This window comes from Schistocerca gregaria, chromosome 6 (genome assembly GCF_023897955.1).
Source record: "Schistocerca gregaria isolate iqSchGreg1 chromosome 6, iqSchGreg1.2, whole genome shotgun sequence".
Lineage (NCBI taxonomy): Eukaryota > Metazoa > Arthropoda > Insecta > Orthoptera > Acrididae > Schistocerca > Schistocerca gregaria.
Genome location: NC_064925.1, coordinates 233557929 through 233585598, shown reverse-complemented (window position 1 = coordinate 233585598; position 27670 = coordinate 233557929). Strand labels below are relative to the sequence as shown.

The following is a 27670-nucleotide window of genomic DNA, read 5'->3' as shown; positions in this document are numbered from 1 at the left end:
ATGCAGATAAGACTTGGCATGTTGCAAATCTTATCATGATAAGATGCAGAAATGCTTCAAAACACACTATCAGTTACACTGATTTAGTGTATAGTATTGTAATCTGATTCCTCCATAACAATCCAATAATAAATAAAAATAAAACAGTAGCTTTAAATTTCCTTGGCATAAAGAAAAATAGTCAATAACATACTGAATACCAGTGTAGTTGACACCCTGTAGGAACAAGTAAAGCATTCTGCCTCATCTAAGCATTCTTTCTGATCTTCCACTATTCTCTCAGTTTTTCTATGGAGTTTCTTTCTGTCTTCAGTAGTCCAGTTTCTTCCTGGTTTCTTTGGGAGTTCATTCCCTAACCTCACATTCCACTTGTGTATCTTATCTCTGCATATGTTTCTGTTTTCTACTCCTATTCGTTCGATGTTTTCTTTTGCTAGCTCTAGTTTGACTTCTGTGATCCATAGCGTTGTTCATTTGACCAGTTGTACATTGTCAGAACTCTGTTGGTGAGCCTTGTAGATGGTAGCCTGTTGTTTGGGCTGTAAAACTTCAAACCTTATTTTTCTGACAGCTGCCGCTGTGTTTGATGTTGCTGTAGTTTTCATAGAGTGTAATGTGTATCTTTCTTCCATCAGCTTTAGGACGACACGTTTTCTTATGACTTTGTGTTCTCCCTTCAATATGCTTTCGATGTCACTTTCCATATGGAGTGTTAATGTTTTCTGCTTCGTTATTGTGTTATAATGTCCAATCTCTGTGTGCATGGATATGTGTTCCCCAGTCCCAGATTGTAGTGGAGTGGCACTATAGAGCAGAGTAGAGTCATGCTTTGTGCAGTTGCTGCTTAGTGTCCAGATAAACTGTGCCCAGGGAACAGCAAGCAGTTGGCAAAAAATTCGGCTGATATGCAGTCTTTCTCAAAAGATTTTAAATAATCTGCAGTAAACAAATTCGGTTCTTGACGATCCTCATAATTAGTGTGATATTTCAAAATTTAAGCAAGCTTCTCCAAGAAAGTCGAGTAGTTTGGAAAGAAAAATAGAAGTCGCTATGAATGTGCATTTGGTGCATATTAGGCCATATGTTGCTGCATACCAAATGCAGTCAACGTATTTAATCATTCCTTAAATTTGGGTTGGGACCTGTATCTCTGTAATGGATTCATTTTAGCACATTTCACTCCACTTGTGCGCCCAGACGATAAATATTCGTAACACTCTCATATCTCATAAATGGTTTGAGATGTCGAAACAAGATTTTGGCAAATGATAGCATGTAACGAGGAGAGTACATTGCCATATGCTTACTGTGCGTAACTTCTGTCTCTAGCTCGATATACAAGTAGCTGCAGATTTTCTTTCAATGGAGTAACATAATTTTTTAAGGTCAACAACAATTGTTATGGGTTACTAGAACCGAGAATAGGTTTTCGAGACACAGCTCTGATGTTCACAATAGGATTCACAAGCATCGTAAGAATTGTGGAGTCAACCAGTAATGTATTGTGGGATTCCCTCTAGGCACTTCACATGAGAATGTCTTCTAAAGATGATTATATAAATACTATAAATGATTTATGTAACATACAGAATATTCCAAATGCAGTCAGAAATCTGTATACAATTCCCAGAAAGTTCTGGTACAATGTTTTATAAACATTTTCATTCAGTCATACTACAAGCAGTTGCAGATCCTTGTGGGATTACATTATAATAATTTTATAAAATGTGACAATTTACATGTGGTGTGTTACAATAATGGAAGGCGCCTATGACCAGTGCCATGAGTTAGGCGAAAAATGTAGCACAATATACACATATATGACACAAACATGTGTAAATCCACCTGATGATGGAAGTTTAAATCTTCAAAACACTTTGTGGATGTAAAGAGTGACTGGTAACAATAAAATGATTGTTTCATTCGATCCAGTAACAGTCAAACTTTATAAAAATTTCTGCACTGCATTAAGAAAAGCTATTAAAAGTCTAGACGTATGTGCATTACATCTGAGATTAGCACTCTGATAATAACATTAAGATGATTTGGAATATTGTACAGAGTGAACCCGGGCAACTGAAAGCACAGAAAGAGTGAATTTCTATCAAACTCAATGAAAAGTGTGTTAACATAAAGACAGAAGTAGAACATATTTTAATAATCATTTTTAAGTCTTATAGAGAAAAAAGGATCCAGCTGCTTACCGGAAAAAGCAAGGCTGTATATGGTAGAGGCAATACATATGCAATTTGATAAAACTGAAATTCAAACCATCTCTTCTACTGAAATTAGGAAAACAATAAATTTACTCAAGAGTAACAGCTCACATCGAATTAATGGCATTTCCAACAGAGTACTTAAAGCTTGTTCCAAAAGAGAAATAGGATTCTTAGCCCCATATGCTCACTGAAACATTGCATTTTTCCAGATATACTGAAATATGCTATTTTTAAACCAATGCATAAAAAGAGGGATAGGGCCAATGTTAACAAATATCACTCGGTCTCACTTCTGACAGCATTATCCAAAATTCTTGAAAAAGTAATGTATTAAGAGTAGTTTCACATATTTGTAAAAATGAAGTACTGACAAAATGTCAGTTTGGTTTTCAGAAAGGCTTTTCAGCGGAAAGCGCTATATATACTTTCACTGACCAAATTTTAAATGCTCTGAATAACAGAACATCACCCATTGAGATTTTCTGTGATCTCCCAAAGGCTTTTTACTATGTGAATCATGAAATTCTTCTACGTAAGCTTACGTGTTGTGGTATGAGTGGGATAGTGCACAAATGATTTAACTGGAAGAAAGTTGAAATTTGCAGTACAGATAGTCGGCAAAAATTATCTGAGGCCTCTGAGTGGGGGGGAGGTATCAAGCACTGTGTCCCATAGGGCTCAGTCTTGGGTGTCTTATTGTTCTTTATGTTTGTGTGTGTGTGTGTGTGTGTGTGTGTGTGTGTGTGTGTGTGTGTAAGTGCTATTGACTTACCACTCTGTATTCATGAAGATGCAAAGCTAGTTCTTTTTGCTGATGATACAAGTATAGTAATCACACCCAAGAAACAAGAATTAGCTGAGGAAATTGTAAAGCAATTGGTATAACGCCATTGATAAATGTAAACTTCTCACAGAAATCTGTTACTGAGGCAGATCATTCAGAATTTCTGATTAAGCATTGATGAGAAATTGAATAGGAAAAACAACATGGAAGATCTGCTGAAACGTTAGATTTCAGTTTCTTATGCTATCAGTTTTACTACAAATTTTATTACGTTACACTACTATAACTCTTTTTATACTCTGCTTTCACATGGCATCATATTTTGGAGTAATTCATTATTAAGAGAAAAAGTATTCATTGCACAAAAGCTTGGAATCAGAATAATAGCTGGAGCCCACCCAAGACCATCTTGCAGAATTCTATTCAACGAACTGGGTATATTTGTAGTATCTTCACAATAAATATATTCATTATCCCATTTCAAGAATAATAGTAAAGTGAAAAGCTGCAACACTAGAGGAAAGGATGATCTTCACTATGCGTTTGGCGTAGTGAGGGATGAATTATGTTGCCACAAAAGTCTTTGATTTTTTATCAAATTTGCATTAAAAATCTGACACATAACCAGCCAAAATTTACAAACAAATTAAGATAATTTCTGAATGACAACTCTTTCTTTTTAATAGATGAATTTTTAGATATGAAATAGTAATTATAAAAAAATATATCGTGTAAGAAGCTTTATGTTAAAGTAACCTGTCTCACATCATTACAAAAAGTCGTATTCATGACATATGGAACAAGTTTTAATGTAACGTAACCTAAACTATACCGAGAAAGTCTGTTAACAAAGTTTCAAGAACAGGAATTAAGTGATGACTCTACGAATACACTAAGCCCCCTACGTATCGCTCACTTGGGGCCGTGAGGCTAAGATTAGAAAAATTAAACGACGCACAGAGACATTCAAACAATTATTCTTCCCCTCCCAATACGTGAATGTAACGGGAAGGGATCTTAATTACTGGTACAAGGGGTCATACCCTCTCTTCGCAGTAGTTTGTAGAGTATAGATGTAGATGTATAGTTATGTAGATGCGTCACTGATAAAGGTATTTGGCGCTAGTCGTTCCGTCTCAGTACAGCTACTTTTTTGCATGCTAACAAAAATTCTTTCCTTATCGAGGAATGGTGTCTCATTTGATCAGTTCTCATGGAAAACAATTTGGAACGCGAAATAAGATCACAAAAATAGTTTCGAGATACATACCGAGCGATCTATTGTGCATCAAGTACTCTTCGTCGTTGAGCATCATTGACATTCACGGTGTTGAGTGTAAGTTGTCAGAATGATGTAAATAAACAGTATGTGCCGCCTCGTGCCTTTTGTTAAGCGCGGTTAAAATTGGTGCTCTGTAGTGAAGCATGCAGGGAACAACGCTTTGGGTAAATTACGCATTAGTTGTTAGAAGAATAGACACAAAAATTTCTTTTGTACTATCTCACGTATCACTAACAATTTTTCAGTAATGTGTTGGGGAACAACGCTCTGTGTAAATTATCTAGTTGTTGTCAGAATAGTAGCCATAAAAATTTCATTTGTGACTATCTCACTTACAATAACAATGTTTCAGTAATGCGGTGACCTCTTTCAGGAAGGAAGCACTTGTCCGCTCTGCAAAACGAAAGGAATTAATTCGAAATTGAAGTTTTTCCGCTTAAATTTACGTGTCGCAGCTTTATTATGTAAACACAAGAAGGTATTTATATTTTGTTGAATGATACGTTTTTTATCAGAAATAAATCCAGTTGCTGCCCGATTGACAAGCTTTGATAAGTTATGTACTCGAATCTAGACTAATGCGTTTGTATTGCTGCATGTTCTGAGACTGAAGTTTGTGTGTTGGTAGATTGACACAGTTTGTCACAAGGAAGTAGATACCTTCCATCAGCTCGTATTACATATCAATACGTTGCTCACGAGGTAAAAGTCTTGGGTATTTTACGATATTTTGTGAACGTATACATTATGCTATGCTACCGGTGAACTTCTACCACAATCTTTCTTGGGCTTTCACATTCGTTGGCTTCTCCAGCAAACAACCAAATTACCACTTTTCAACCTTCCCTAGATCTCGGGCTGAGTTGCAGATCAATCTGACATAACAGCCAAAATTACGTAAATGAGGGTGAGTCCAACATCGCACATTAACTGACTTTACTTCATTCTGTCCTCCTTCCCCTTTCTGGGTCAAGAGAAGTATTTGATAAGAGTACCATGAGCTGTGACCAATTATGTAATATTAGTGCCTGCCATGACTTCAAGATTTGGTGCATACATTCAGTCTTGTTGTTAGTTGGAAAAGCCAATGAATTGGAAAGGGGGGGGGTGTACCTGGTTGCGGTGTCAAATTGGTCTGTTGCATAGCCTATTGTCTGCTGTAAGCAATTTGGAAGGTGGCAATCTAGTTGTGACTTTGGGAAACCACAAATGTGAAGCGAAAAAACCTTGCTGTGGTGACAGCGTGATCTGTAGCATAGCCCTTGTGAAAAACTTGCCACAGGTATCTTGTCATAGTCATGATGTTTGTAATTTGTTCCTTATATCAGTAGTCAAATCTGCTGACTCATATTGAATACATCTCTTCATTCCCATATGTAACAGAAAAACTATGGGTCTTAGAATATTTATTTTTCTATTCAGCCACTTTATTCATATTCAGTCTTAAGATATCAGACATTTGTTGTAAATCTAGTGTTTGAAACCTGGAAAAATATTCATGTTTATGTTTACATGTATGTGTAATAGAGACCAATTAGCTTTAGATAGATCTTTCAAAAGCTTTATTTGCCATAGTGTACTTTCTACATTTTGTTCAACAATATTATTTGCATATGAAATATACGTCCGCCAAAAATGTGTATCGTTTTAGATAACATTGTATTCTCATTGTGTAGGGCCTGTGTCCCATTTTCCCCAAGGCTCCACATTTTATTTTTAATTAAATTTATGTCATAGCTTTCTGAATGTAAAAGGCTAAATTTCACTGTCCTGAAAAAAACTGTCAAAGCTACAAAATTATTTATAGGAATATAGTTAAACAAAGTTGGCACTTGTATGGATGAGAGTGAAGGATAAAAAGTTGTCAACCATTTATTGGGCTGGTGAATAAGTTTGTAGCATTTTTTCATACGTTTAATAAACAAAATAGATGCCCATAAGAGACTTTAGTCATCAGTAATATATTATCTGTCACTGTTTACAACAGTCTGCAAATGCCGGGGTAGCTTCTCAATTCCACGACCGTAAAAATCATGTGGTTTTGAGGTGAAGAACTGTTTTAATCAGTAGAGCAGAAAAGGTGAAAATCTGAGGTTGCAAGATCAGGTGAATAAATTGGGTGTGGAATCACTACCTGTACACACACACACACACACACACACACACACACACACACACACACACACACACACACACACACACCCATCTGCACTCTGGACAGAAGTTCCCACACAGTGGGCTGTCTAGTCTTTTTGTCTAACCTACACATTGAGAAATCTTCCGACATATTTCATCAGCTAAGTTAAACCTTGAGTGTGAAGTGCTATTTCATACAGAATAGCCTGTGACACTACATATCCCACCATGAAGGCTGCTTATAATCAGTGCAGCACTTAGTTATGATGTTAATTATCTGTCCTCTAATAATTCTTGGCACTTTCAAGTGACACATTGTCAACACTAGTTACTCTCAAGTCCATGCTGTCTTTCAGTGGGTGCAGCAAATTGTTAGTTTTCTTTGGAGGTTGGAATACTGGGCTATTAAAATATTTATGTAATATGTGCCTTATTTTTCTTGAGGTCACCCTGCTGTTGGAAGGAATGCTGTGGGTTTGTCTTCTTCCATTGGTGGATGGGTTTGCCCCTATTTTTACCAACAAATACAGTTCTAATGTGATGTGATTTACATTTGCTTTTCCTGAACACATTCTTAATGTGTTTTAAACACAGATTCCAGGTGATCCTGTTCTGCATTTCCAAGCAATGTCTCCTGACCAGTGCCAAGCTCGAATGCCATTATAAAGGAAACAGACTTCACTTATGGCAGACAGTCATCTTCTGATGAAGAATATGGTGTTAATCTTCAAAAAGTGTGTGGGACTGCTTGTCACTGCAGATGCGCTTTCCATGGGTGGCTAGGCTGTATGGAAGGGACTTCTTGGTGTGGAATGGGTAGCAGCTGTCGAAGTGGAGGTATTCCTGATGGTTGGTAGGTCTGATGTGGTCAGAGATACTGATATAGCCATCATTGAGGTGGAGGTCAATATCGAGGAAGGTGGCTTGTTGGGTTGAGTATGACCAGGTGAAGTGAATAGGGGAGAAGATGTTGAGGTTCTGGAGGAGTGTGGATAGGTTGTTCTCGCCCTCGATTCAGATCACCAAAATGTCACCAATGAATGTGAACGAGGTAGGGGGTTTAGGATTCTGGGTATTTACAAAGGATTCCTCCAGATGGCCCATGAACAGGTTGGCACAGGATGGTGCCCTGAGCTTGCCCATAACCATACTCTGGATTTGTTTGTAGGGAATACTTTCAAAGGAGAAGTAATTGTGGTTGAGGATATGGTTAGTCATGGTGACTTATTTGCCACATAGCTATCCTTAAAAGACTTCGACAAGCTGTATGGTTATGTAATTTACACAGTATTGTTAATGCTCACTTCTGCTAAATAAATGCACTAATTACAGATTAACTGAACCCTTTGAGACTGCTTTACGAACTCACAACCAAACTGTCACCTTTCACCCAAACCTAGACCTTGAGGTTTGCTACAAATCAATATTGGTACGACGACAAAAAACCTGTCAAAAGTTGCAAAATTCAGTTTTTTATTCCCTCGACTAGTCTCTGGCTGGGACCTATTTTTGAATCATTGTAACATAGTTAAAAATGGTATTTCTGAAAATGCAGAAACCCTGTCAAAAATGTGACAAACAAACAAATACAGTGCATACAGATAGTTGACAGTTTGCGTTTTCCAAAATACTATTTTTGACTATGTTACGATGATTTGAAAATGGGCCCCGGCCTGAAAATCGTCCTCGAGTGAATAAAAAAAAAGAAATTTCCAACTTTGGACTGGTTTTTTCATTGTACTGTTAAAAGAAGTTGCTGACTCACAGCTATTCCAGCATGCTGGAAGTTCATGCAGATCAGTATGTCATCACAACCTACAGACAGTCAAGAAACTGCTACAGGTGCAAAAGAAATATTTGCCATATTCTGTTCTGTCTGGTTGTACACATATGGCATCACATGCCACATTTTGATTATGTTAAAACATGAAGCTGACATTAGGTAAATGTTAGTACGTTCAGCTGACTACTGTTTTCTTTTGGTGCACTGCCCCTTTTCATAGAGTAATGTAGAATGAAAATATGTCAAGTAAGCTACCACTTTCGTCTGTAGGCCTACACAGTGGGAGATGTTTATAACGACAAAACAAATGCTGGACTGAACTTCTTGATTACTTTATCTGTGTGTTAACACTCTATTTTAACTTGTTATCCAAACTGGACCCCAATGAATTTTACACAGCATATTTTATTTAGTATATTGCCATTAGTGTCTACTTCTGGTACTAACAGATCATTGTTGCTTGTTTGAAATCACATAATGTGAGTATTTATGAGATTAAGACTTGAATTGGTAGCTGTTGACAACCTGTAGACCTGTTCGGTTATCATCTGAGTTGTAGCTGCAAAAGTTGAGTTTGAACCCTTGGTTGGTATGTTTGTGTCATCAGAAAACACTAGTTTTTAAATTGCCCTTTAAATTAATTGGAAAATCATTTATGTAGGTTATGAACAAGAGTGGTCCCAATGCTAATTCTTATGTAGCCCTACATTATGAGTAAGTATCCCCATTCTGAAGTTAGTTTTACCCCTATGAAACAGTCCATTTGTGAGACTCTGTGGTTTCTTTTATGAAGATAAGACTCCATCCATACAAGAGGGGTGTCATTTATGCCATAATATTGCAGTTTTCATAGTGGAATTTAGTGATTTACAGAACCAAAAGCTTTGGAAAGATTGCAAAATATACCAATAGGGTCATTTTTTGTGTTTAGCTTTGCTAGCACTTCATTTATAATGTATTCATATTGCATTATCTGCAGAGTATTCCTTTGCAAAAGACAGTGACCCATTTAACAAGTTCTGATCAGTTAAATGAATTGGTATTCTATTATTGGCCACTTTCCCCAGCACACTGGGAAAGATTGAAAAGAGCAAGAGAAACAGTTTACCTATATCAAGTTTTGTAATGAGTTTTACTGCATAATACTTGAGTGTGTTTAGATATATGGCCTGAGGCACTGATTTATCACAAATGTAACTTAAAGGTAAACATTTCAAATCAGTTAAAAATTTTAATGTTATCATAGAAACACCATCATAACCATCAGATTTACTACTTTCAAAATGGTCTTGGCAATTAAATTGACTAAAAATCTTTCGCAAACATAAATATGCAGTGTCTAATCTTTCAGACATGTCCTAAAGAATGGACATGACACACACACACACACACACACACACACACACACACACACACACACACAGAGAGAGAGAGAGAGAGAGAGAGAGAGAGAGAGAGAGAGAGAGAGAGAGAGAATCAGTAAGATGCGAAGACTAAGGATACAATCTTTCAGTGCAGGTGCCATCTGTTGCAGGAGTCTGAAATGGATTAGGGTTTTATGGGTACGTGAGTCTGCACTACTAATATGCAACAGGGTGGTTATTTTGGTCGGTTGGAAAGTGTGCTCTGGTTATCCACCACAAAACTGGGAATAAGCTAACCATCTCTCTTGATCTTTCCAGATGTGCTTGAGAAAGTGTTTTGTGATACAATACTGACTCATTTAGCTGATCAGAACTTGTTAACTGGTTCTCTGTCTATTGGGATATTCTGTGGATAAAGCAATATGAATACATCAGAAATGAATGCTAGAAGAACTAAATGAGAAAAATGATCCTACTGGCATATTTTGTGATATTGCCTAAGCTGTTGATTCTGTGGGTCACAAAATTCTGCTATGCAAACTAAAATGTTTGGCATTAGTGGCAAACTTCTTGCTTGGATGGAGTCTTGTCTTCATAATAGGAACCACAGGGTCTTTGAAACTAACTTCAGAATGGGAGTACTTAATCTTAATGTAGCGTTCCTCAAGGATCATTATTGGGCACCCTCTTGTTTTTAACCTACATAAATGATCAGCCACTCAATTTACTAGTGTTTGCTGATGATACAAACATATTAATCAAGGGTTCAGACTGAACTGTAGCAGACCAACTCAGATGATATCGGAACAGGTGTACATTTGATTAACAGCTAACAGTTCAGGTCCTAATGTCATTCAAATTACGTGATTTCAAACAAGCAATAACAACTTATTAGCACCAGAAGTAAACACTAATTTCCACACAATAAATGAAACACCCTATGTAAAATTCCATGGCGCTTAAGACAACTGCTTGCATTAAGTGGGAGAGTCCTGGTCCGGTCCGGTACAAATTTTCACCTGTTACCTCTGATTAATTTCGATGGCCAAAAGTGGCTAGTGTCATTAAAAACCATTGACTAGATATAAGCCATTTGAAACAGTGAAATTATAAATGAGTGGACAGAAATTTCATGATACATCAAATATAAAATTGGTAAGAATCCCGAAATTTTGAAAATCGTTGTTTCCATCTAGGTGGCTATTGGAGTAGAAACACACATTAATAAAGTAACTGTCTCAAAACTCTAGGTCAGGGGTGATTGGAGAATAGGAGAATCAACATAAATGCTCACTATGGACAGATCTGAATCTGAAAGCCTAAAAAATTAGAATTCTTAGCGGTAGAGTCAACAACTGAGAAATTAAGACTAAAGGGAGAAGCATAGTCACATATAAGAGATAAATGGGCAGAAGAAAAGTAAGTTTTTTTAATGAACAAAAATCATCTTAATAAAGAAAAATCTAAAAGTTGATAAATGAAAGAAAAAAAATGAGGGATTGAGGGAGAAATGGATGGGAATAAGAGTGTGCCAAATACCATCAACACAATGGGTATCAATTGGGTGATAAGAATAACACGGTGTTGTTAAAGAGAAGAAGGAAGATTTGTATTTCATGTCCTGTGGATATCAGTATCATTAGAGATGAAGCATAAATTTACAAATGGACAAGGATAGGGGAGGGCTGGCTTAACGCTTTGATCGGGAAGTGTTTTAGTGATTATTTGGAATGATTTGCGGAAATCATAAGGAACTTACATATGGATGACTAAATGAAGATGTAAACCCCATTCTTCCTGAGTACAACTTAAGTGACTTAAGCACTGCATCACTTAGCTTGAGAAGGTATTCGGAAGAAGATAACTTGCCCAAAAAGTGAAGGCAACTGAAGCCAACAAAAAGTTCACTCATGCCCAGTCAGATGGTATTTTCTTTTACAAGTGTAGCTTCTCTGTAATTATTCATCCTTGCTGGCATTCTTTATTTGTTCTAGTAGTCTCTGGGCATTAGTTTAATCTGATGGCAAATATTCAACATATGACAGATTAAACAATACCCTGTATACAGACTGGCTTTGACAGCGAGTGAACTCTTATATAGAGAAAGCACGCTGACTATCTGCAAATTGCAGTCTGAATTGCATTTTTAACAAAAACTTTATAAAGTAGTTACCTTTGATGATGATGATGATGATGATGATGATGATGATGTAATAAAGTGTACAGAAGTACTTTGCTACCAGGAAGTGAGAGTTCTACTTGCTTGAAAAGTATTTAATTCCTTGTGGATTGACTGTTCCTAAACTTAGTTACAACTTAGTACATTCAGATCTATATTGCAGTCCTTGATTTTTCTATTAACAATAAAGTGTTAGAGAAGACGAATGATTATTTAGTGTCTGTGGCCAAGAGCTGCAGCAGATGACTATTGAAATGCATACATCGCAGTAACAACTGTTTATTGCTGAATTAAGAAACTAAACTAAAAAAACAGTTTTTGGGAATGAATCAATTGCTGTTTTGTCTGGAAGGTGCCTACAGTGACGAAGTTCATAAAGCCATAGTACACAGTGGAGCAAAAAGGTGCCAAGAACGGTTACCAATAGGATCCAGTAAGGTGAGCATGTGCCCTCAAAGATGACCCTACTTCTGGAATGTCAGCAGCTGATGAATGTGTGGCTCAATCAACAGTAGCTGCCTTTGGGATGACAGTGACCCCAAGATGTTGTACTTCGACAGATGTTGGAGGCATGGCTTGATAATGGCTGCAGCCGGTGCAATGGATGATGTGAGATAGTTGATTGAAGTGTGGTACCTGGGAGTGGCAGAAAGAAATTCAGCAAAGTGTCAATAACAGCTGGTCATGGCGAGGGCAAAGCCTAATTCGATTGGTGGGCTGCAGATGCAGCTGGCATGAAGCCTGGAGTATCCGCTAACCACAATGTCATTGGGTGGCAGCCTATAAATACCCTCCAGTGAAGGATACTAGCATGACAATGAGTGGGCATGTGACCATGCATAGAAAAGTGGTGCCCATGACTACAGCACTATTTACCACAATAGCCTATTGGCGATGCTGGTTTTGCGCAACACTGCGGAGGCTGTGTGGGGTTACGATGTAAATGGCCCCAGCTTTGCGCGGCTAGGATATAAACAGCTTGTAGAGTTGTTGATGTGAGCTAATTGATGTGCGATCTCCTGGAGAGGTGACAGCCCACAGTACAAGTCTGTTGTAAATAGCAGGTACAGTAGAGTGAAATATAGTTTACAAAATTTTAAATGTAGGCGAGAACTTGATAAGGAAATGTGACATAGACCATCAAAGATGCCTTCCTGCTTTTAAAAAATATAGAATAAGCTTATTTAGGTCTTGTAGCATAAATTATAGAGGAAATAAGTGTAATTCAGTTGAAATTGTTTAGTAAATCTAACTATATTGAAAATATTATCTCAAGCTATCTTTATTTTCCAGTGTCCATTTCCAGTGAGTACAGAGTATCCTGACACATTTGTCTGTGTTGGTCGAGATGGCAAGATTATACCAGGTTTGTCAGTTAATTATTCTCTCCCCCTCTCTCTCCCCCCATCCACCTTCTCTTTTTAGTGATCTGTAGATGTCATGATTTTGATACATCTTCCAGTTGTATGCCCATTTCTTCTATTTTTCATACATTCATGTACGAGGGCATAGTTGTTTTTATTTTTGAATCAAATGCTTTTCATCCATTTAGTCATTCATTCCTCATATTTGACCATAAAACCAAACTCTGTATTGCACATATTGTCTTATTTTTCTCTGTTTGGAATGTATTTATTATTTCATTTTTTAATATAAATGTCTGATTTCATTTTAGAGGTACAAGTAAACATCTCACAGATAGTAAAAGACCTTCAGATGCACATAGACAGACGGGTTTTATAATAGTTATCTAGTCCATTGGCTGTAATCAAATAGCTTAGGTATTCTACTATGTTCACACATTTTATTGTTCTGTACCTTCTGTTTGTATGGTTTTTTAACAATGACGTTTGATATTACTGTTGAGATAGGTAAATTGATATCAACCTTTATTTTAATTGTAAATATTCGCTGGTGATTATGGATTCTGCGGTATGTAATTGTTGTTATGCTCATATTGGTGTGCCGATCTTTTAATTTTTGCTGATTGATCATTTACTTGTGCAGATTGCCAATATATTTTTTTTTTTGCCCCACCCAAAACTAAAAATGAGTCGTACAGCCCAAACTAGAGTTCCAGTGGTTGAAAAGTTGATTGGACATGAAATTTATTTGATGCATTTATTTTTCTGGAAATTGTATTTGGTCCATGACAAACTGTGGGATGTTGTTGAAAAACCAACCTTCAGATCCGACGAGATAGGACAACTCTTGGAATAACAGAGACAAAAGGCCTTGTTCCCAGATTACCCTTTTCATGGGAATAATTCTCACATTCATTGATGATTTTTCAAGATATTAATTCATTGAAGAAAAAATGCAAGGTAACACTGATATGGAAAAACTTCAGAGTCATGGTGGGAAAGCAGACAGACAGAAATATCAAGAGGTTGACTTCTGAAGGTATCCACCACCTTAAGTGCCTTACAGTCCACAGGAAAATGGTGTTGCTGAGAGAGCTAATAGAACATTGGTTGAAAAGACTCATACCATGATGTGCAATGTTAACCTACCAAAGGGGTATTTGGCTGAAGCTGTGTCTACAGCTGCATACCTGTCAAATCATTTGCTGTCCACCACACTAGGAAATAAGATGCCATATGAACTTTGTCATATGAGAAACCCTTGGTTATTGCATTTGAGAATATTTAACTGCAGTGCAAGGTTCATATTCCAAAATCACATCACAAGAAGCGAGATAAAAAATCATAGAAGTTAACATTTGTAGGCTACTATCAAGCAACCAAAGGCTATCATTTTATCAGTTGGGAGACTGGGCAGATAATTGTCAGCAGGAATGTAAAATTTCTGGAGGATGAGAATTCAAGTTTAAAGATAGAGGAAACCGAGATCACAAGTGCCTTAGGATTGGAACAAGAAAGTGATAATGAACCCTTTTATTGCTTTGACAGTGATTCGATAGAAACTGAAACTCACAATGAGTGTCATGAGAATCGATCCATAGTTCAAGAGGTTACACCTTGAAGGTCAAACATAGAACCAAAACCCAAGAGATGGCCTGATCGTTTTACTTACTATTTGGAAGAAGGACTTCCAAGTGAAGACATTGATGTCTAGGAAGCTTTGGAAGGGGCAAATAATGAAGAATGGAGAAAAGCAATGAAGAAAGAATTATCGTCTCTAGTTCATAATAACACATTTGAAGAGGAAGAGCTACTCAGGGGACATAAACCACTTAAGACCAAGTGGTATTAAAAATAAAGCTTGGGACTAGCAGTACAACAGAAACATTTAAGGCATGCCTAGTGGTAAAAGGATGCACCCAAGTCCAAGGTGTTGATTATCAGGAAACCCCATGCACCAGTGGTCAAGCATGCATCCATTAGATATCTCTTGTCTATGGCAGCTCTAGAGAACCTGGAGATTGACCATGTTGACATCATTACTACTTATCTCTATGGAGATATAAATGAAGAAATTTATGTCATTCCACCAGAAAATTTTCAACTCCTGGAAAGTATGGAGGCTGAAGAAAGCTGTTTATGGATTCCAAACAGGCTGGTAGGAATTGGAATAAAAAAATTGATGAAGTGATAAGAAAGCTTCCAGTCATCATAGCTTTATATGTCGTTAATATACTATTATTCTCAAATGACAGAATTGTTTTGGATCAATTCAAAAGTCCTTTGAAGAGATTTTTTGAGATAAAATGTTTAGGACAGATAAGCCAACACCTAGGCATGGAAATTACACAGGATTGTGTAAAAGGAAAAGTTTGTATTTCCCAGAAATCCTACGCAAAATAAAGTTCTGGAGAAATTTGGAATGAATGAAGTCAAGCCAGTGTCGACACCACTTGAACTAGCTTTGGACTTATCAAGTTATCAAGTGACAATAGGAAGTCTTCTATATCAACGAGGTTGGTTTGAAAAGTTCTCGGAACAGAATAGAAAAAAAGTATGTACATCACTGAAACTTTTTTATATTTTTCAATGTAGTCTCCTTGTCGATTAATGCACTTGGTCTAATGATGTTCCTGTACCTTTATTTCATCTCGAAAATGAGTTTCTTCCAGGCCTGCAAAATAGTTGTCAACTCTGGCTATCAATTCTTTGTTTGAAGTGAATCTTCATTCACCAAGAAAAATTTTAAGTTTTGAGTATGGATGGAAGTCTGACAGAGCCATATAAGGTGAATAATGTGGATGTGGCAACAGTTCATACCTTATTTCGTGTAATTTTGTCATGACTACGGCACGTGTGCGGTTGCACATTGTTTTGATGGAAGATGACTTTCTTCCTTGCTAAATCTGGCCTTTTTTCACGTATCTTTTGTTACAATTTGTTCAGGAGGTCAGAATAGTATTCTCCATAATTGTTTGCCCAGTGAGGAGATAATGTACAAACAGAACACCCTTCACATTCGAGAACACTGATGTCATGACGTTTCCCGCTGAAGGAATTGTCTTTGCTTACTTTGATGGTGGAGAATCAGCATGTTTCCACTGACTTTGACTGTTGTTTCGTCTCTGAGGTATAGTGGTGCACTCAAATTTCATCTGTAGTTACAAACCGGCACAAAAAATCTTGTTCTTTTCTCCTAAAACGGGCCAAACATTGTTCCGATATTTTCGTTCTCATGTGTTTTTGATCCAGCGTCAAGAGTCATGGCATCTATCTTGCAGATAATTTTTTCATTTTTAATTCTTTAGTTAAAATGTAATCTCTACCCTTTCAGATGGCAAGCATCAACAATTTCATGCACTTTGAATTGGTGATTCTCCATGATCATTTTGTGCACTTTAGCATTGATTTCTGGAATAGTGACACATCTTGACTGATCACTGTGCGGATCATAATCTAAGCTCTCCTGACTAAATTTAAATTCATTTGTCCACTTGGAAACAGTTGAATATAAAAGTGTGGAGTCCCCCAGTGTATTCCATAAATTGGCATTAATGGCGTTTGCTTTCATACCTTTCTTTACAAAGTATTTATCACTGCTCAAATCTCGATTTTTTTGTAAGTTTCCTTTTTTCCATATTTAATGTGTCTTTTCTCAACGTTTACTAAATGTAGGGTCATTAGATTTTCTGTGAGTGCTTAAACAGCTAATGTGACTGTACTGAAACAGTATTACGTCCATTACTTGCGCGATAAGTAATTTACAGGCAATAAAAAGAATTTTTTGTAACATAGTTTGATTCTTCAAACAAGATTGTGCAATATCTTTGTTTCAACATTGATACAAAAGATGTGAGCATAAACTAAAGAAATAGCTCTCTAGCTAAGGTATATTCTGAAAAAATGTACCTTTGATTCTGGGGGGGGGGGGGGGGGGAGGGGAGGGGGGGGGGGGGAAGCTTATACCACGTGGAATTTTACATTGTGAAGGCATCACTTCTACTTTGTCTTAATAAAATTTATATAATACTACAAAGCCAGGTATCTATTATCGTAGATCTTAAAAATGCATATGATTTTGAATTTAATAAAATACTACATACTGAGAGAAAGCCAGGTATCTATTATCGTAGATCTTAAAAATGCACATGTTTTTGTTGACTATAACATGTGGCTTAACATGGTGACAGAAATGGGAATTTATGAAAAACTGCTAGGGATTATAAGAATTATCCTGGCGAACAAACAGCCCAAAATAAAATTTCAAGCATGTTTCTCTAAACTCCTTGAAATCACAATGGGTATTCAGCAGAGAGATGGACTCGGCACTATTGTTCAACTATGTCTTTGAAAAATAATACATGAATCATGCAGGGAATAAAAACTTCAGAACCTGTTCGAACTTTTACTGATCAGGACTAAGAATATTGGTGTTGAAATAGGATGTGTGGTTGTTATAGACATAGTGACAGATTTTGAACAAGCAACAAAATAAATTAATGTACTGAAAAGTAGCAGAAAAAAACTGCTGTGCAAATATCTTGTGGGAAAAAAATAAGTAATGTCAAATATCACCAGATATGGAACATTAAAACACATAAAGGGCTTTAAATATCATCATTACAGCACTTTTGCAAAATGAGTGTTATTGAAAGTATTTTAAATCCAACTGTGCAATTGCAAGAAAATGTGTATTTTGTCACCAAATGCATTTTGCTTTATTGAAAAAAATCATTGTTAGTGGGCTGTAATGAAAGATCTTTACAATTTGCCTTGCTTTCTAGATTGGAAACAGTTTATTATAAAAGATGCTGATTTTTATCTATGGTATTTTATGTAAGAATTTCACACATTTTAAGAAATGCCATCTGCTTGCACGTTTTTGAGGTATTACTTCATTTGGCTCTGTTGATTCCAACTTAATCCAGTGTCTTACAGAGTTATGCATTCCTTTATGTGAAACGCGAGTCACTGTAGCATCACTACATCTTTCTGGCTAAATATTTTCTTGTGTTTTGTGTAATGTTACCAACTTAACCACTTGTTTTTCCTTTAATATGAAAATGTTTTCTTTGTCTGTGATTCATCATATGTATGTTATGTTGTTCCATTAATTTAATATATATTTATTTGATGTGTAGGACGAATGAAGGATTAATAATGAAGTTGAAGATCTAAATAGTGAGTATTTTGGGGATGGTGGCAAACTGTGTGAACAATGAGTGCAAAGTAGTGGAATGGAGAGTGAGTTGGTAGTGAGATGGAGAAAAATGGGTGAGGAGCAAAAGGTGAATAGAAAAAGGGAGGGGGAGATAGAGTGAAGGATGGGAAAAGATGATATATATATATATACACTGCCTGCATAACATAATGCATAATGTAGCAGAAATTTCATGTCTAAGAGAGAACATAATGTGCCATTAGCTATCAGTCCACTATACCTGTAATATGGAAAGTAGTATTGCCAAGAACGTCTTACATAATTGTGGTTTTATGGCAAAAGAAGAATTCTTGTGCACTTTGTATTACCTACGTTCCCTTATTAATACATTCTACCGAATGACTTGTACTTATTTAAGCACTCAATGTCTAAACATATGTCGGTGCTTCCTATTATTTAAAACCCAGAATTCCCCTTCGTGTATTTTGCTAATTCCCTTTTTTGTGCCTGGTTCCGTGTTAGTACATTATCACTAGAATCTGTAGTATACAAAGCTTATTGACATTTAGAAAGGTAGATTTTGCACTGTGGATGTGTAACTGACTACACGCAGCTGAAGGTTATACAAGGCTGTGTGCATGTTCTATGTTGGTTGATCAGCGGTCTTCCGTTTCCGTGGTCCAGCACTCTTCAGAACAGTATTTGCTACTGTTGGTGGCATTACATCAGTTACTCCCTTAAAAGGTTTAAACCAGCTTGCATGAACAATGTTTTGTGGGTAACTGTAACTTGATGTTAACTGGTGATGTGATGTCAACAACTTGGTAAGGACTCTGGTAATTTGTCACAGATTTTTTTGTCTTACCATTAGCAACATAGAAAGTGGATAGGAAAATCCATTGTCCAATTTTGAATTCTGGATACTTAGCATGTACATTGCCTAATTTGTCTTGATGTTCTGATGCTCTGGTATTTGCTTTCTGTATCTTTTCCACATGTCCTTCGAGCAAATTCCCTAACTGCTTCTCCAGTCTTTCCTTCTTTGGGCTTAATAACATTGAATGGTGACAGCATCTTCCTTCCATAATAACTTCATAAAGGGACATGCCCATTCTTTCGTGTGTTTTGGCATTGTATGTGCTTACACAGTGTGGAATGATGATATCCCAATTGTTGTGTTGGTCATTGATAAAATAACAAAGCATTTTCCCAATAGTGTGGTGGACCCTTTCTGTCCATCTATTTGCCTGTGTTTGTGATGAGGTGGTGTGTAATTTATGTACTTTCGGCGGACAGCAAAGTTGTTTCATGAGGTCGGACGTGAAGCTACTACCTTGGTCGGTTGTAAGTGCTTCTGGTACGCCAAATTTTAAAATCCAGTTATTGACTATAGCCTGTGCGATGGTGTTTCCTTGTTGATCAGAGAGACTTAGATATCTTCAGAAATGATCTATAATTGTTAGTACGTACCTATTACCAACTGGTGTTTTATTAAAGGGACCAATACGTCCATTCCTGCTATACGTTGACGGCAATAGTCTTCTCACTGGGCTCACGGTATGCAATTGTGCCCGTATTGTGCTACATCGTGGTTTCTTGTGTCCCACCAGGAACATTCAGCAATGTGTCTTTCAGTAGTTCTTTGACCGCCGTGACCTGCAGGAATGTGTCCATGGGCCTCTTGCATGACTTCCTGTCAGAGGTGTTTGGGAACCATGATTCCCAGTCCGAGTCTAATTGTTCGATACAAGACTCCATCCTGTATGCAAAACTGCCATTGTGTCACATATCTTTTGCAATATGCATCTGAAGCCTGTGCCTTTTGCCATTCTTCTGCATTACGACCTGCTGCTTCTAATACTGCTAACTTTCTACTAAGACAGTCTGTGTTGGAATGTTTCTTCCCCGGCTTATGAATAACTTCAAAGCCCATTTCGGAGAGGCATAGGGGCCAACGTATCAAATGACTTGATGGGTCTCTTAGCCCAAGTAATTACTTGAGAGCAGTGTGGTTCATGATTAGCTTGAATTTATTCCCATAGAGATAGCACCTGAAATATTTTGTACCATAGACAGTAACTCCTTTTATGCTCTTGAGTAATTCCTTTCTGTCATATTTAATTGTGCAGATGCGTAGACTATTGGATGTTCTGCACCCTTAATATTTTGACCCAAAACTGCTCTGATAGCATATCCAGATGCATTGCAGGACAGGGTGAATTCTTTGCTGAAATCATGGTAGATGAATACAGGATTGTGTGTTAATTTGTATTTCAGTGTTTCAAATGCTGTGTAGCAATCTGTTGTCCAGTGAAATTTAGTACCTTTTTTCAATAATTGTGTGAGGGGTCTTGCTATTTCTACATAGTCTTTTACAAATTTGAGCAGCCTAGAAATTGCTGTACTTCCTTGGTAAATTGTGGTGTTGCAAAATCTTTAACTGCAGTTATTAGCCATGGTTTGGTTTTAATTCCGTGTTAGCTGATAGTATGGCCTAAATATGTTACTTCCTTTAATGTGAAGTGCCACTTTTCCAAATTTAATGTTAATTTAGCATGCCTGAGATTTCTGAGAACTTTTCATAAGTGAATTGCATGCTCTTTGATGTCTTTTGAAAATATGATTACATTATTGAGGCATATTATGCATTGTTGAGGTTTTAATCCATGTAACACACCATCTAGTACTCTGTGCAATGTTGCGGGGCCGTTCTTTAATCTGATAGGCATCCTTAAGAAATGCCAATGATCTGAAGGGGTGAAGAAAGCAGTTTTATGCCTGTCCTCTTGTGCAACTTCTATTTGATGATACCCACTACTCAACTCAATTGTGGATAAATATTTACTGTTGATGGGATGGTCAATGATATTAATGATATTCAGCAATGGATACATGTCTGAAATTGTTTTGCTATTTAAATGCATGTAATCACAATAGAGTCTGGTGTTTTGCACTGTCAGCAGATTGCTTTGGCACAATTGACATTTGCTCTGTATGGTGAATGCTTCCCTGTTTAACAAATGGTTATTCCCAAAAATATACTTCCTATGACCACAAGAAAATAGGCTCAGAAAATGAATTCTATAGTATCAAATTTCTTTGGAAGAATGAGAGTTTTACATCATTTGTTTTTTTACACTGTGAAAACATTACTTGAAAAGGAAATACATTTGGAACCAATTTGCACTCACCAATGTGCTGAGATACTGCCCGTTGGCTGCAGGTTGTAATCTGCTGTCTGTGGGTTGTTCGTGGCCCGTCACTGGTGATATCATAAATTTCTTGTACCACAAATTCCCTACCATGTACACCTCAAAATAGAGCCAAAGTTATCGGACACCAAATGTAGTGGGTTGGGGTTTAGTGACACTAGATACTGAGAATCAATGACAGAGGACAGCAAAGGTCATTATTTTGTCAGGGATGGTGGGAAGGAAAGCGACACTTTGTGACCCGTGGAATGGGTTCTGTGCTTGGCTCAGTGGGTGAGGTGTGAGAGAAACATTGCCGGTTCCACTAACAGTTATTGAAACATTCTAGGGCGCGACTGACTCTTCAGTCATTGATCTACACTTCTCATGTTGGGCAGAAACATGACCTATGTTAACACATGTGCCGGCTTTCCACAGTTTTACCTCTATGCTGGCGTGTTCCCTGTCATCCTCCTCCGCATCCACATCGCAGTTACATCAAGAACATGAGTTCAGTGTGCTGACAATTCCTGGAGCATTGACTGCTGATGTGCGAACTGCGCTGGTCGTAGTTCTCTGTGGAAACATTGCATGTCTGCTTGGTCATTAATCCATCGAAGTGCTGACTGCTGCTGCGCAAACTTTGCTGTTCATCAGCCTTCTCATGTTGGGCAGAAGCATGGCCAATGTCGAGAGACAAGCTGGCTTTCCTTGTTTGACTGCTGCCGCTTCTGAATATTGTGGCTTAATGTGTTGACTTCTCTAAAATGTCATTTAACCTATAATAAGTCTCTATGTATTTTTGTGCTTTGAACACCAATAAATAGTACATAATTTTCAAATAACTTACGGGTTTGCTGCCGGGTGACGTCGTCGACCTTAACTTTTCCCGGCGAATTGAATGTTCAAATAACTTATGGGTTTGCTGCCGGGTGACATCGTACATAATTATTATACACCCTACAGTAAGATAAGTATGAGTTAAAGTAACATGACATTTTAACTACTTGGTGAAAATGAATGAAAGTGTGGGAGCGTGTTGCCATTCTCACTGTCTTGCAGAGTAAGTTGGATGTCACACAATGAGAGGTCAGCGTGATTGTATGCCAAATGCAGCTGGCCCTGCAACATGTGGCAGTTGAAGAAATAGGAGAAGACCGTGTGTTTGTGGATCAGTGAGCAGTTATGGTGCACTGTGGTGGATTTCTTCATTACAGCATGGCCTGGAGACAGCTCTAGGATGGCTTCACTTTGAGAAAAATAATTGTGAACCTGGAGAAGCATCATTGGGAAACTGGAGGGGGGACAAAGTGTAGGCCAGGAGTTTGGGACTGCTCACAGTGCTACATCACATGTTGTATGGAGCATTTTGAACCACAAGCATTACTGCCTGAAGAAGAGGTGGTGGTTGACCATTGTCAGCTACAGTAGCAGATGACTGCTACATTGTGCAACATGCAAGAATGGACCCATATGAAAGCACAGGTGCAGTTGCAGCCACCTTTAACAGGACTGCAAGGCATGCAATCTCATGTTCCATAGTGGCACAGCAAATGAATGGGGCTGGTGTCTTTGCCCAATGACCAGTACAATGTTTTCCGTTGATACATGCACTGTTTGCAATGGTGCCAAGGGCATAGGGAGTGGTCTAACAAGGAGTGGATTGTGTGATGTTTCCCGATGAAAGCAGATTCAGGCTGAGTAGCGATTTTGGACATACCCTCATGTGCTGAGAGGTGGTAACACATAATGTACCTAAGAGCATAGCTAAATGTTATTGTTTTAGCAGTCTATGTTTATTGTGTGGGGAGACCCAATGTTGCAGGGTGTACTGACCTCCATATCTTTCAGCACAGTACACGCACGGCATTTATGACAATGCATGACTACATTAAACACTGCAAGTGGAGGAGCTCTGGGAATGAGAGGGTATTTGTGAATGGTTTGTCCTGCCCGTTCCCCTGACTTAAATCCCATTGAGCACATGTGGGATGTGGTAGAGAAACATATGTACCAACGCCCCAGTAGCCGCCAGCAGTTGTCAACCATGCTGGTGGAGAAATGGAATGTCCTACAACAAGAATTCCTTACCAGTCTTGTATGCAGCATAGGAGCACGTTTCAGAGCTATTACGATGTAGTAGAAGTTGTATTTGAGGGAGAAAAATGTTTATTTAAAACATCACTCTAATGGTTCAGTTTTTATTTCGAATTTCCATTACTTCATTATTTTTTTCTAGCCATGGTGGCTACCCTCTGCAGTTAATTAAAATGGTTGGCATTTCCCCACTGTCTGTTCAGTGTGTCAGGCTAGCTGACTTGCAGTTGGGATTTCTCATACCTTGAGCTCCACAAATCATTACGCATCAAAGGTGCTGCCACCTACTGGCCATGTTGTGCAAAGTTCATGCTGTCTAGCATGGCCCACAACTGTCAAACCATGCTCTTGTGGCCATCACCAACTCGGCTGCCTGTATTATGACAGGATGCCTGTCTCTGCCATGTCTCCCTGCTGTTCATGATGATCACACACACTATTAAGAATCTTTTGAAATGTCCAGAGGACCATTGTGCCTTCAGGTAATTCACTGTAATTATCATTGAATAAAAGTGTCATTTCTGCTCATCTCATCAGATGTTTCTTTGTTCCCTTCTGTACTCCGCTGAAGTGACAAAAGAAATGGGATAGTGGTATGCACATATACAGATAGTGGTAGTAACACATACTCAATATATAAAAGGACAGTGTATTGGCTGAGCTATCATTTGTACTCAGGTGATTCATGTGGAAATATTTCTGATGTGATTATGGCTGCATGATGGGTATTAAGAGGCTTTGAGCACAGAATGGTAGTTGGAGCTAGACACATGGGACAGTCCATTTTGAAAAAGTTAGGGATTTCAATAGTCTTATATACATAGTGTGCAGTGTGAAGAGTGAAGAGAGAAGAGAGTGCCGAGAATACAAAATTTCAGGCATTACCTCTCACCAAGGACATCACAGTGACTGAATGTGTTTGCATAACATCTGAGAGCAGTAGTGTCTGTGTAGTGTTGTCAGTGCTAAGAGACAAGCAACACTGCATGAAATAACCACAGAGATCAATGTGGGCTCTACAACAAGTATACCCCTTAGGGTAGTGCAATGAAATTTGGTGTTAATGGCCAATAGTAGCAGACAACTGAAGCGAGTGCCTTTGCTAACAGCACATCACTTGCAGCACCTCACCTGGGCTTGTGACCATATCAGTTGGAACCTACATGACAGGAAAACCATGCCTGGTCAGAAGGGTCCTGATTTCAGTTCGTAAGAATTGATGGTAGGGTTTGAGTGTGATACAGACACCATGAAGCCATGGACCCAGGTTGTCAACAAGGCACTGAGCAAGCTGGTGGTGGCTCCATAATGATGTGAGCTGTGTTCACGTGGAATGGACTGGGTCCTCTGGTCCATCGGACCCAACCATTGACTCAAAATGGTTATGTTTGGATACTTGGAGCCTATTTGCAGCCATTCATGGACTTCATGTTCCCAAACAAAGGTGGAATTTTTATGGATGACAGTGCACCATGTCACTGGGCCACAGTTGTTCCTGATTGGTTGGAAGAACATTCTGCACATTTTGACAAATGATTTGACCATCCAGATTGCCTGACATAAATCCCATAAAACACTGGGCAGAAGGAGGTCTGACACAACGTTAGGAGGTATTCCATAACTTTTGTCACCTAAGCGTAACAATTATTTCTATGTAGACTCCAAGTTCAATTGAGCTGTGTTACTTGGCAATGAAGCATCATGTGAAAGTTGCTTTCGTCCTTCAGTTTTGTACGCCAGTATATATGAATTTTTCAGTTACTTTATATAGTGTCTAGTTTCTTGCAATCTGGTCCTTGAGGAACTGTTGCATGTTAATACATTGTGTATGTATAAGTTTTCTTGGAACATTTCTGGAGTCACATCTTTTTCTGTGGTGCTTGGCCTGTAGTATTCCTGTTTGAGGTGGTCTGCAAATGTTGTGTGGTTTGTACTGTATTTACATGCCCTCATGTGCTTTTTATCTTGTGTCAAATGCAGATCTTTTATTAATCTCTGCTGTTAGCGTCTGCAGGTGGAAATTTGAATTGTCATTTTTACCGGAGGACCAGGAATTTAATGGACTATATAATAGTTTGAATCCATTCGGACTGCAATGAATGACATCATATGTAGAGAAGCGCTTATTATTGACAGCAATCACACACAAAGAATATATACATATTCGCCTTTTAGCACATGAGGCGCGCGGGCCCCGACATGCAACAGCCGCCAGACCAAGTGTCCATTCACAACTGCCAATCTCTCTCTCACTGCAGCAAGTGTACCATTAGGTGCTCTTGGAGGGGTGGCACATTGACCACTCCCCCTCATGTACAAATACCTCCTGAGAGGGCAGCACTGCCCAGAGACTCAGTCACATGTAACGACAGAACGTACCGGCTGCCAAGAAATATTAATTTCTTTCCAGCATAATACAAGTAACACCAGCCCTACTAAATCATAGAAAATAACAAAGTAAATGCACACAACATTACGTCATTGAATCAGGTATTCTGTCCATAGAGTTTGTAACTGGTATCTAGAAATCACAATCATATAAACAAATATACATTTAAATATAAAACATGCCGAAATACACTGAGTCTGCTTCAAGGTACCCACAAGACAAAAGGAGAAACACACAGAAATAAAAAACATGAATATACTGTTCACTTTTATAACACGTCACTTGGTAAAATATATAGTTTGCAGATTGATCTCTTGAAAACCCCTTCGGTGTGCGAATAGTGGCCACTCGCACCATTCCCTCAATCCCAGGGTGTTCACCTTCAATGACGGCCAGCTTCCAACATAAGGGTGGCAGGTTATCTTCTCTTACTATGACCAATGCACCAGGTTGCTGCTGCAAGTGATGCAGGTAGTCAGATGACCAGCCACACCAAAAGATTTGTAAGCCTTGTGGCAGTAGTACCCACCTTTTGTACAAGCTCTAGTTGGCTGTACCTAGATCTGCCAGAGGGATGCTTGTGATTGCGTTTCCAATCAGGAAATGATCTGGGGTGAGGGCCTGGGGATCAGTAGGATCACAAGACAGTGGCATGAGAGTACGAGAGTTCAAGCAAGCCTCAATCTAGCAAGTCAGGGTTGTCAGCTCTTCGAAAATTGGCCACATGGTTCCCATCATTTGCCGCAAGTTGTACGTAAAGGACTTCACTCCAGCTTCCCATATTCCACCAAAGTGTGGTGGCGCAGGAAGAATGAAGTGCCAATCAATGCCTTCTTCACGCATAAAGCTTTTCACCTGTGTCTGCTGATAATGACTGCTCACAGCAGCTTGTAACTCTTGAAGTTCTCGACTAGCTCCAGCGAAGTTTTTCCATTGTTGCTGTACAGGTTTTGGCACCTACCCTGCCGTGAAACAAATCTTCTGAGGGCTGACAGGAATGCTTCAGTTGTCAGTTTGCCAGCTACCTCCAAATGCACTGCTCGTGTAGCCAAACACACAAACAGGGCAACATGGCACTTTTCCTTTAATTTGGATCTCCGTGAGCCTGTTTTCACATAGAACAGTCCTGTGTAATCAATCCCACAATTGAAGAAAGGCATCCCAGCTTCTACACGTGGGCGTGGCACGTCTCCCATGAGCTGTTGTGCGGGATTCACGTTTAATCGCTGATAAGTCAAACACTGGTGCAGAACACGCCGGATTGCATTTCGTCCATAAGATATCCAGTATTGCTTTCTGAGAGACGTAAGCAACAGTTGACACCCAGCGTGGGAAAGACAATGATGTTCACTTTCCACTGTTAGTCATGTGAGATCATGGTTAGATGGCAGTATGAGTTGATGCTTCTCCTCATATGACAGATCAGCATATTGTAGCCTTCCTCCAACCCGTAGCAGTCTCATATCTTTGAGGATAGGATGCAGTGATTTGAGCTTGCTATTTTTTCCACTAGCGTTATGGTCTTCAAGTCTTCTTGTTCTATCCTGACACACTGTAGCAAAGCGTCCTGCAGTTCATTGTGAGACGATTCAGCAGTTACTTTCGTTTTCTTTGCAGTCTTGCAGTTATTAATGACTCTAAGGCAGTGTGCCATTATCCACTGTAATCATGACAACTTTGAGAATCGACAGATGATACTATCTTGAACTGCTCTGCTGATG

The 27670-nt window shown here is 38.4% G+C and overlaps 1 protein-coding gene across 1 annotated transcript in view; it reads left to right on the top strand.

Annotated features, from left to right (window-relative positions):
- Positions 1–4302: 4302 nt before the first annotated feature.
- The window catches only part of LOC126278138 (uncharacterized), a 36018-nt gene continuing 12650 nt past the window's right edge, over positions 4303–27670 (top strand). Inside the window, exons 1-3 of the mRNA XM_049978030.1 lie at positions 4303–4449; positions 4659–4763; positions 13041–13113. Of these exons, the coding sequence (XP_049833987.1) occupies positions 4429–4449; positions 4659–4763; positions 13041–13113 (199 nt within the window). The 5' untranslated portion in view covers positions 4303–4428. The remainder of the gene's footprint in view (positions 4450–4658; positions 4764–13040; positions 13114–27670) is intronic.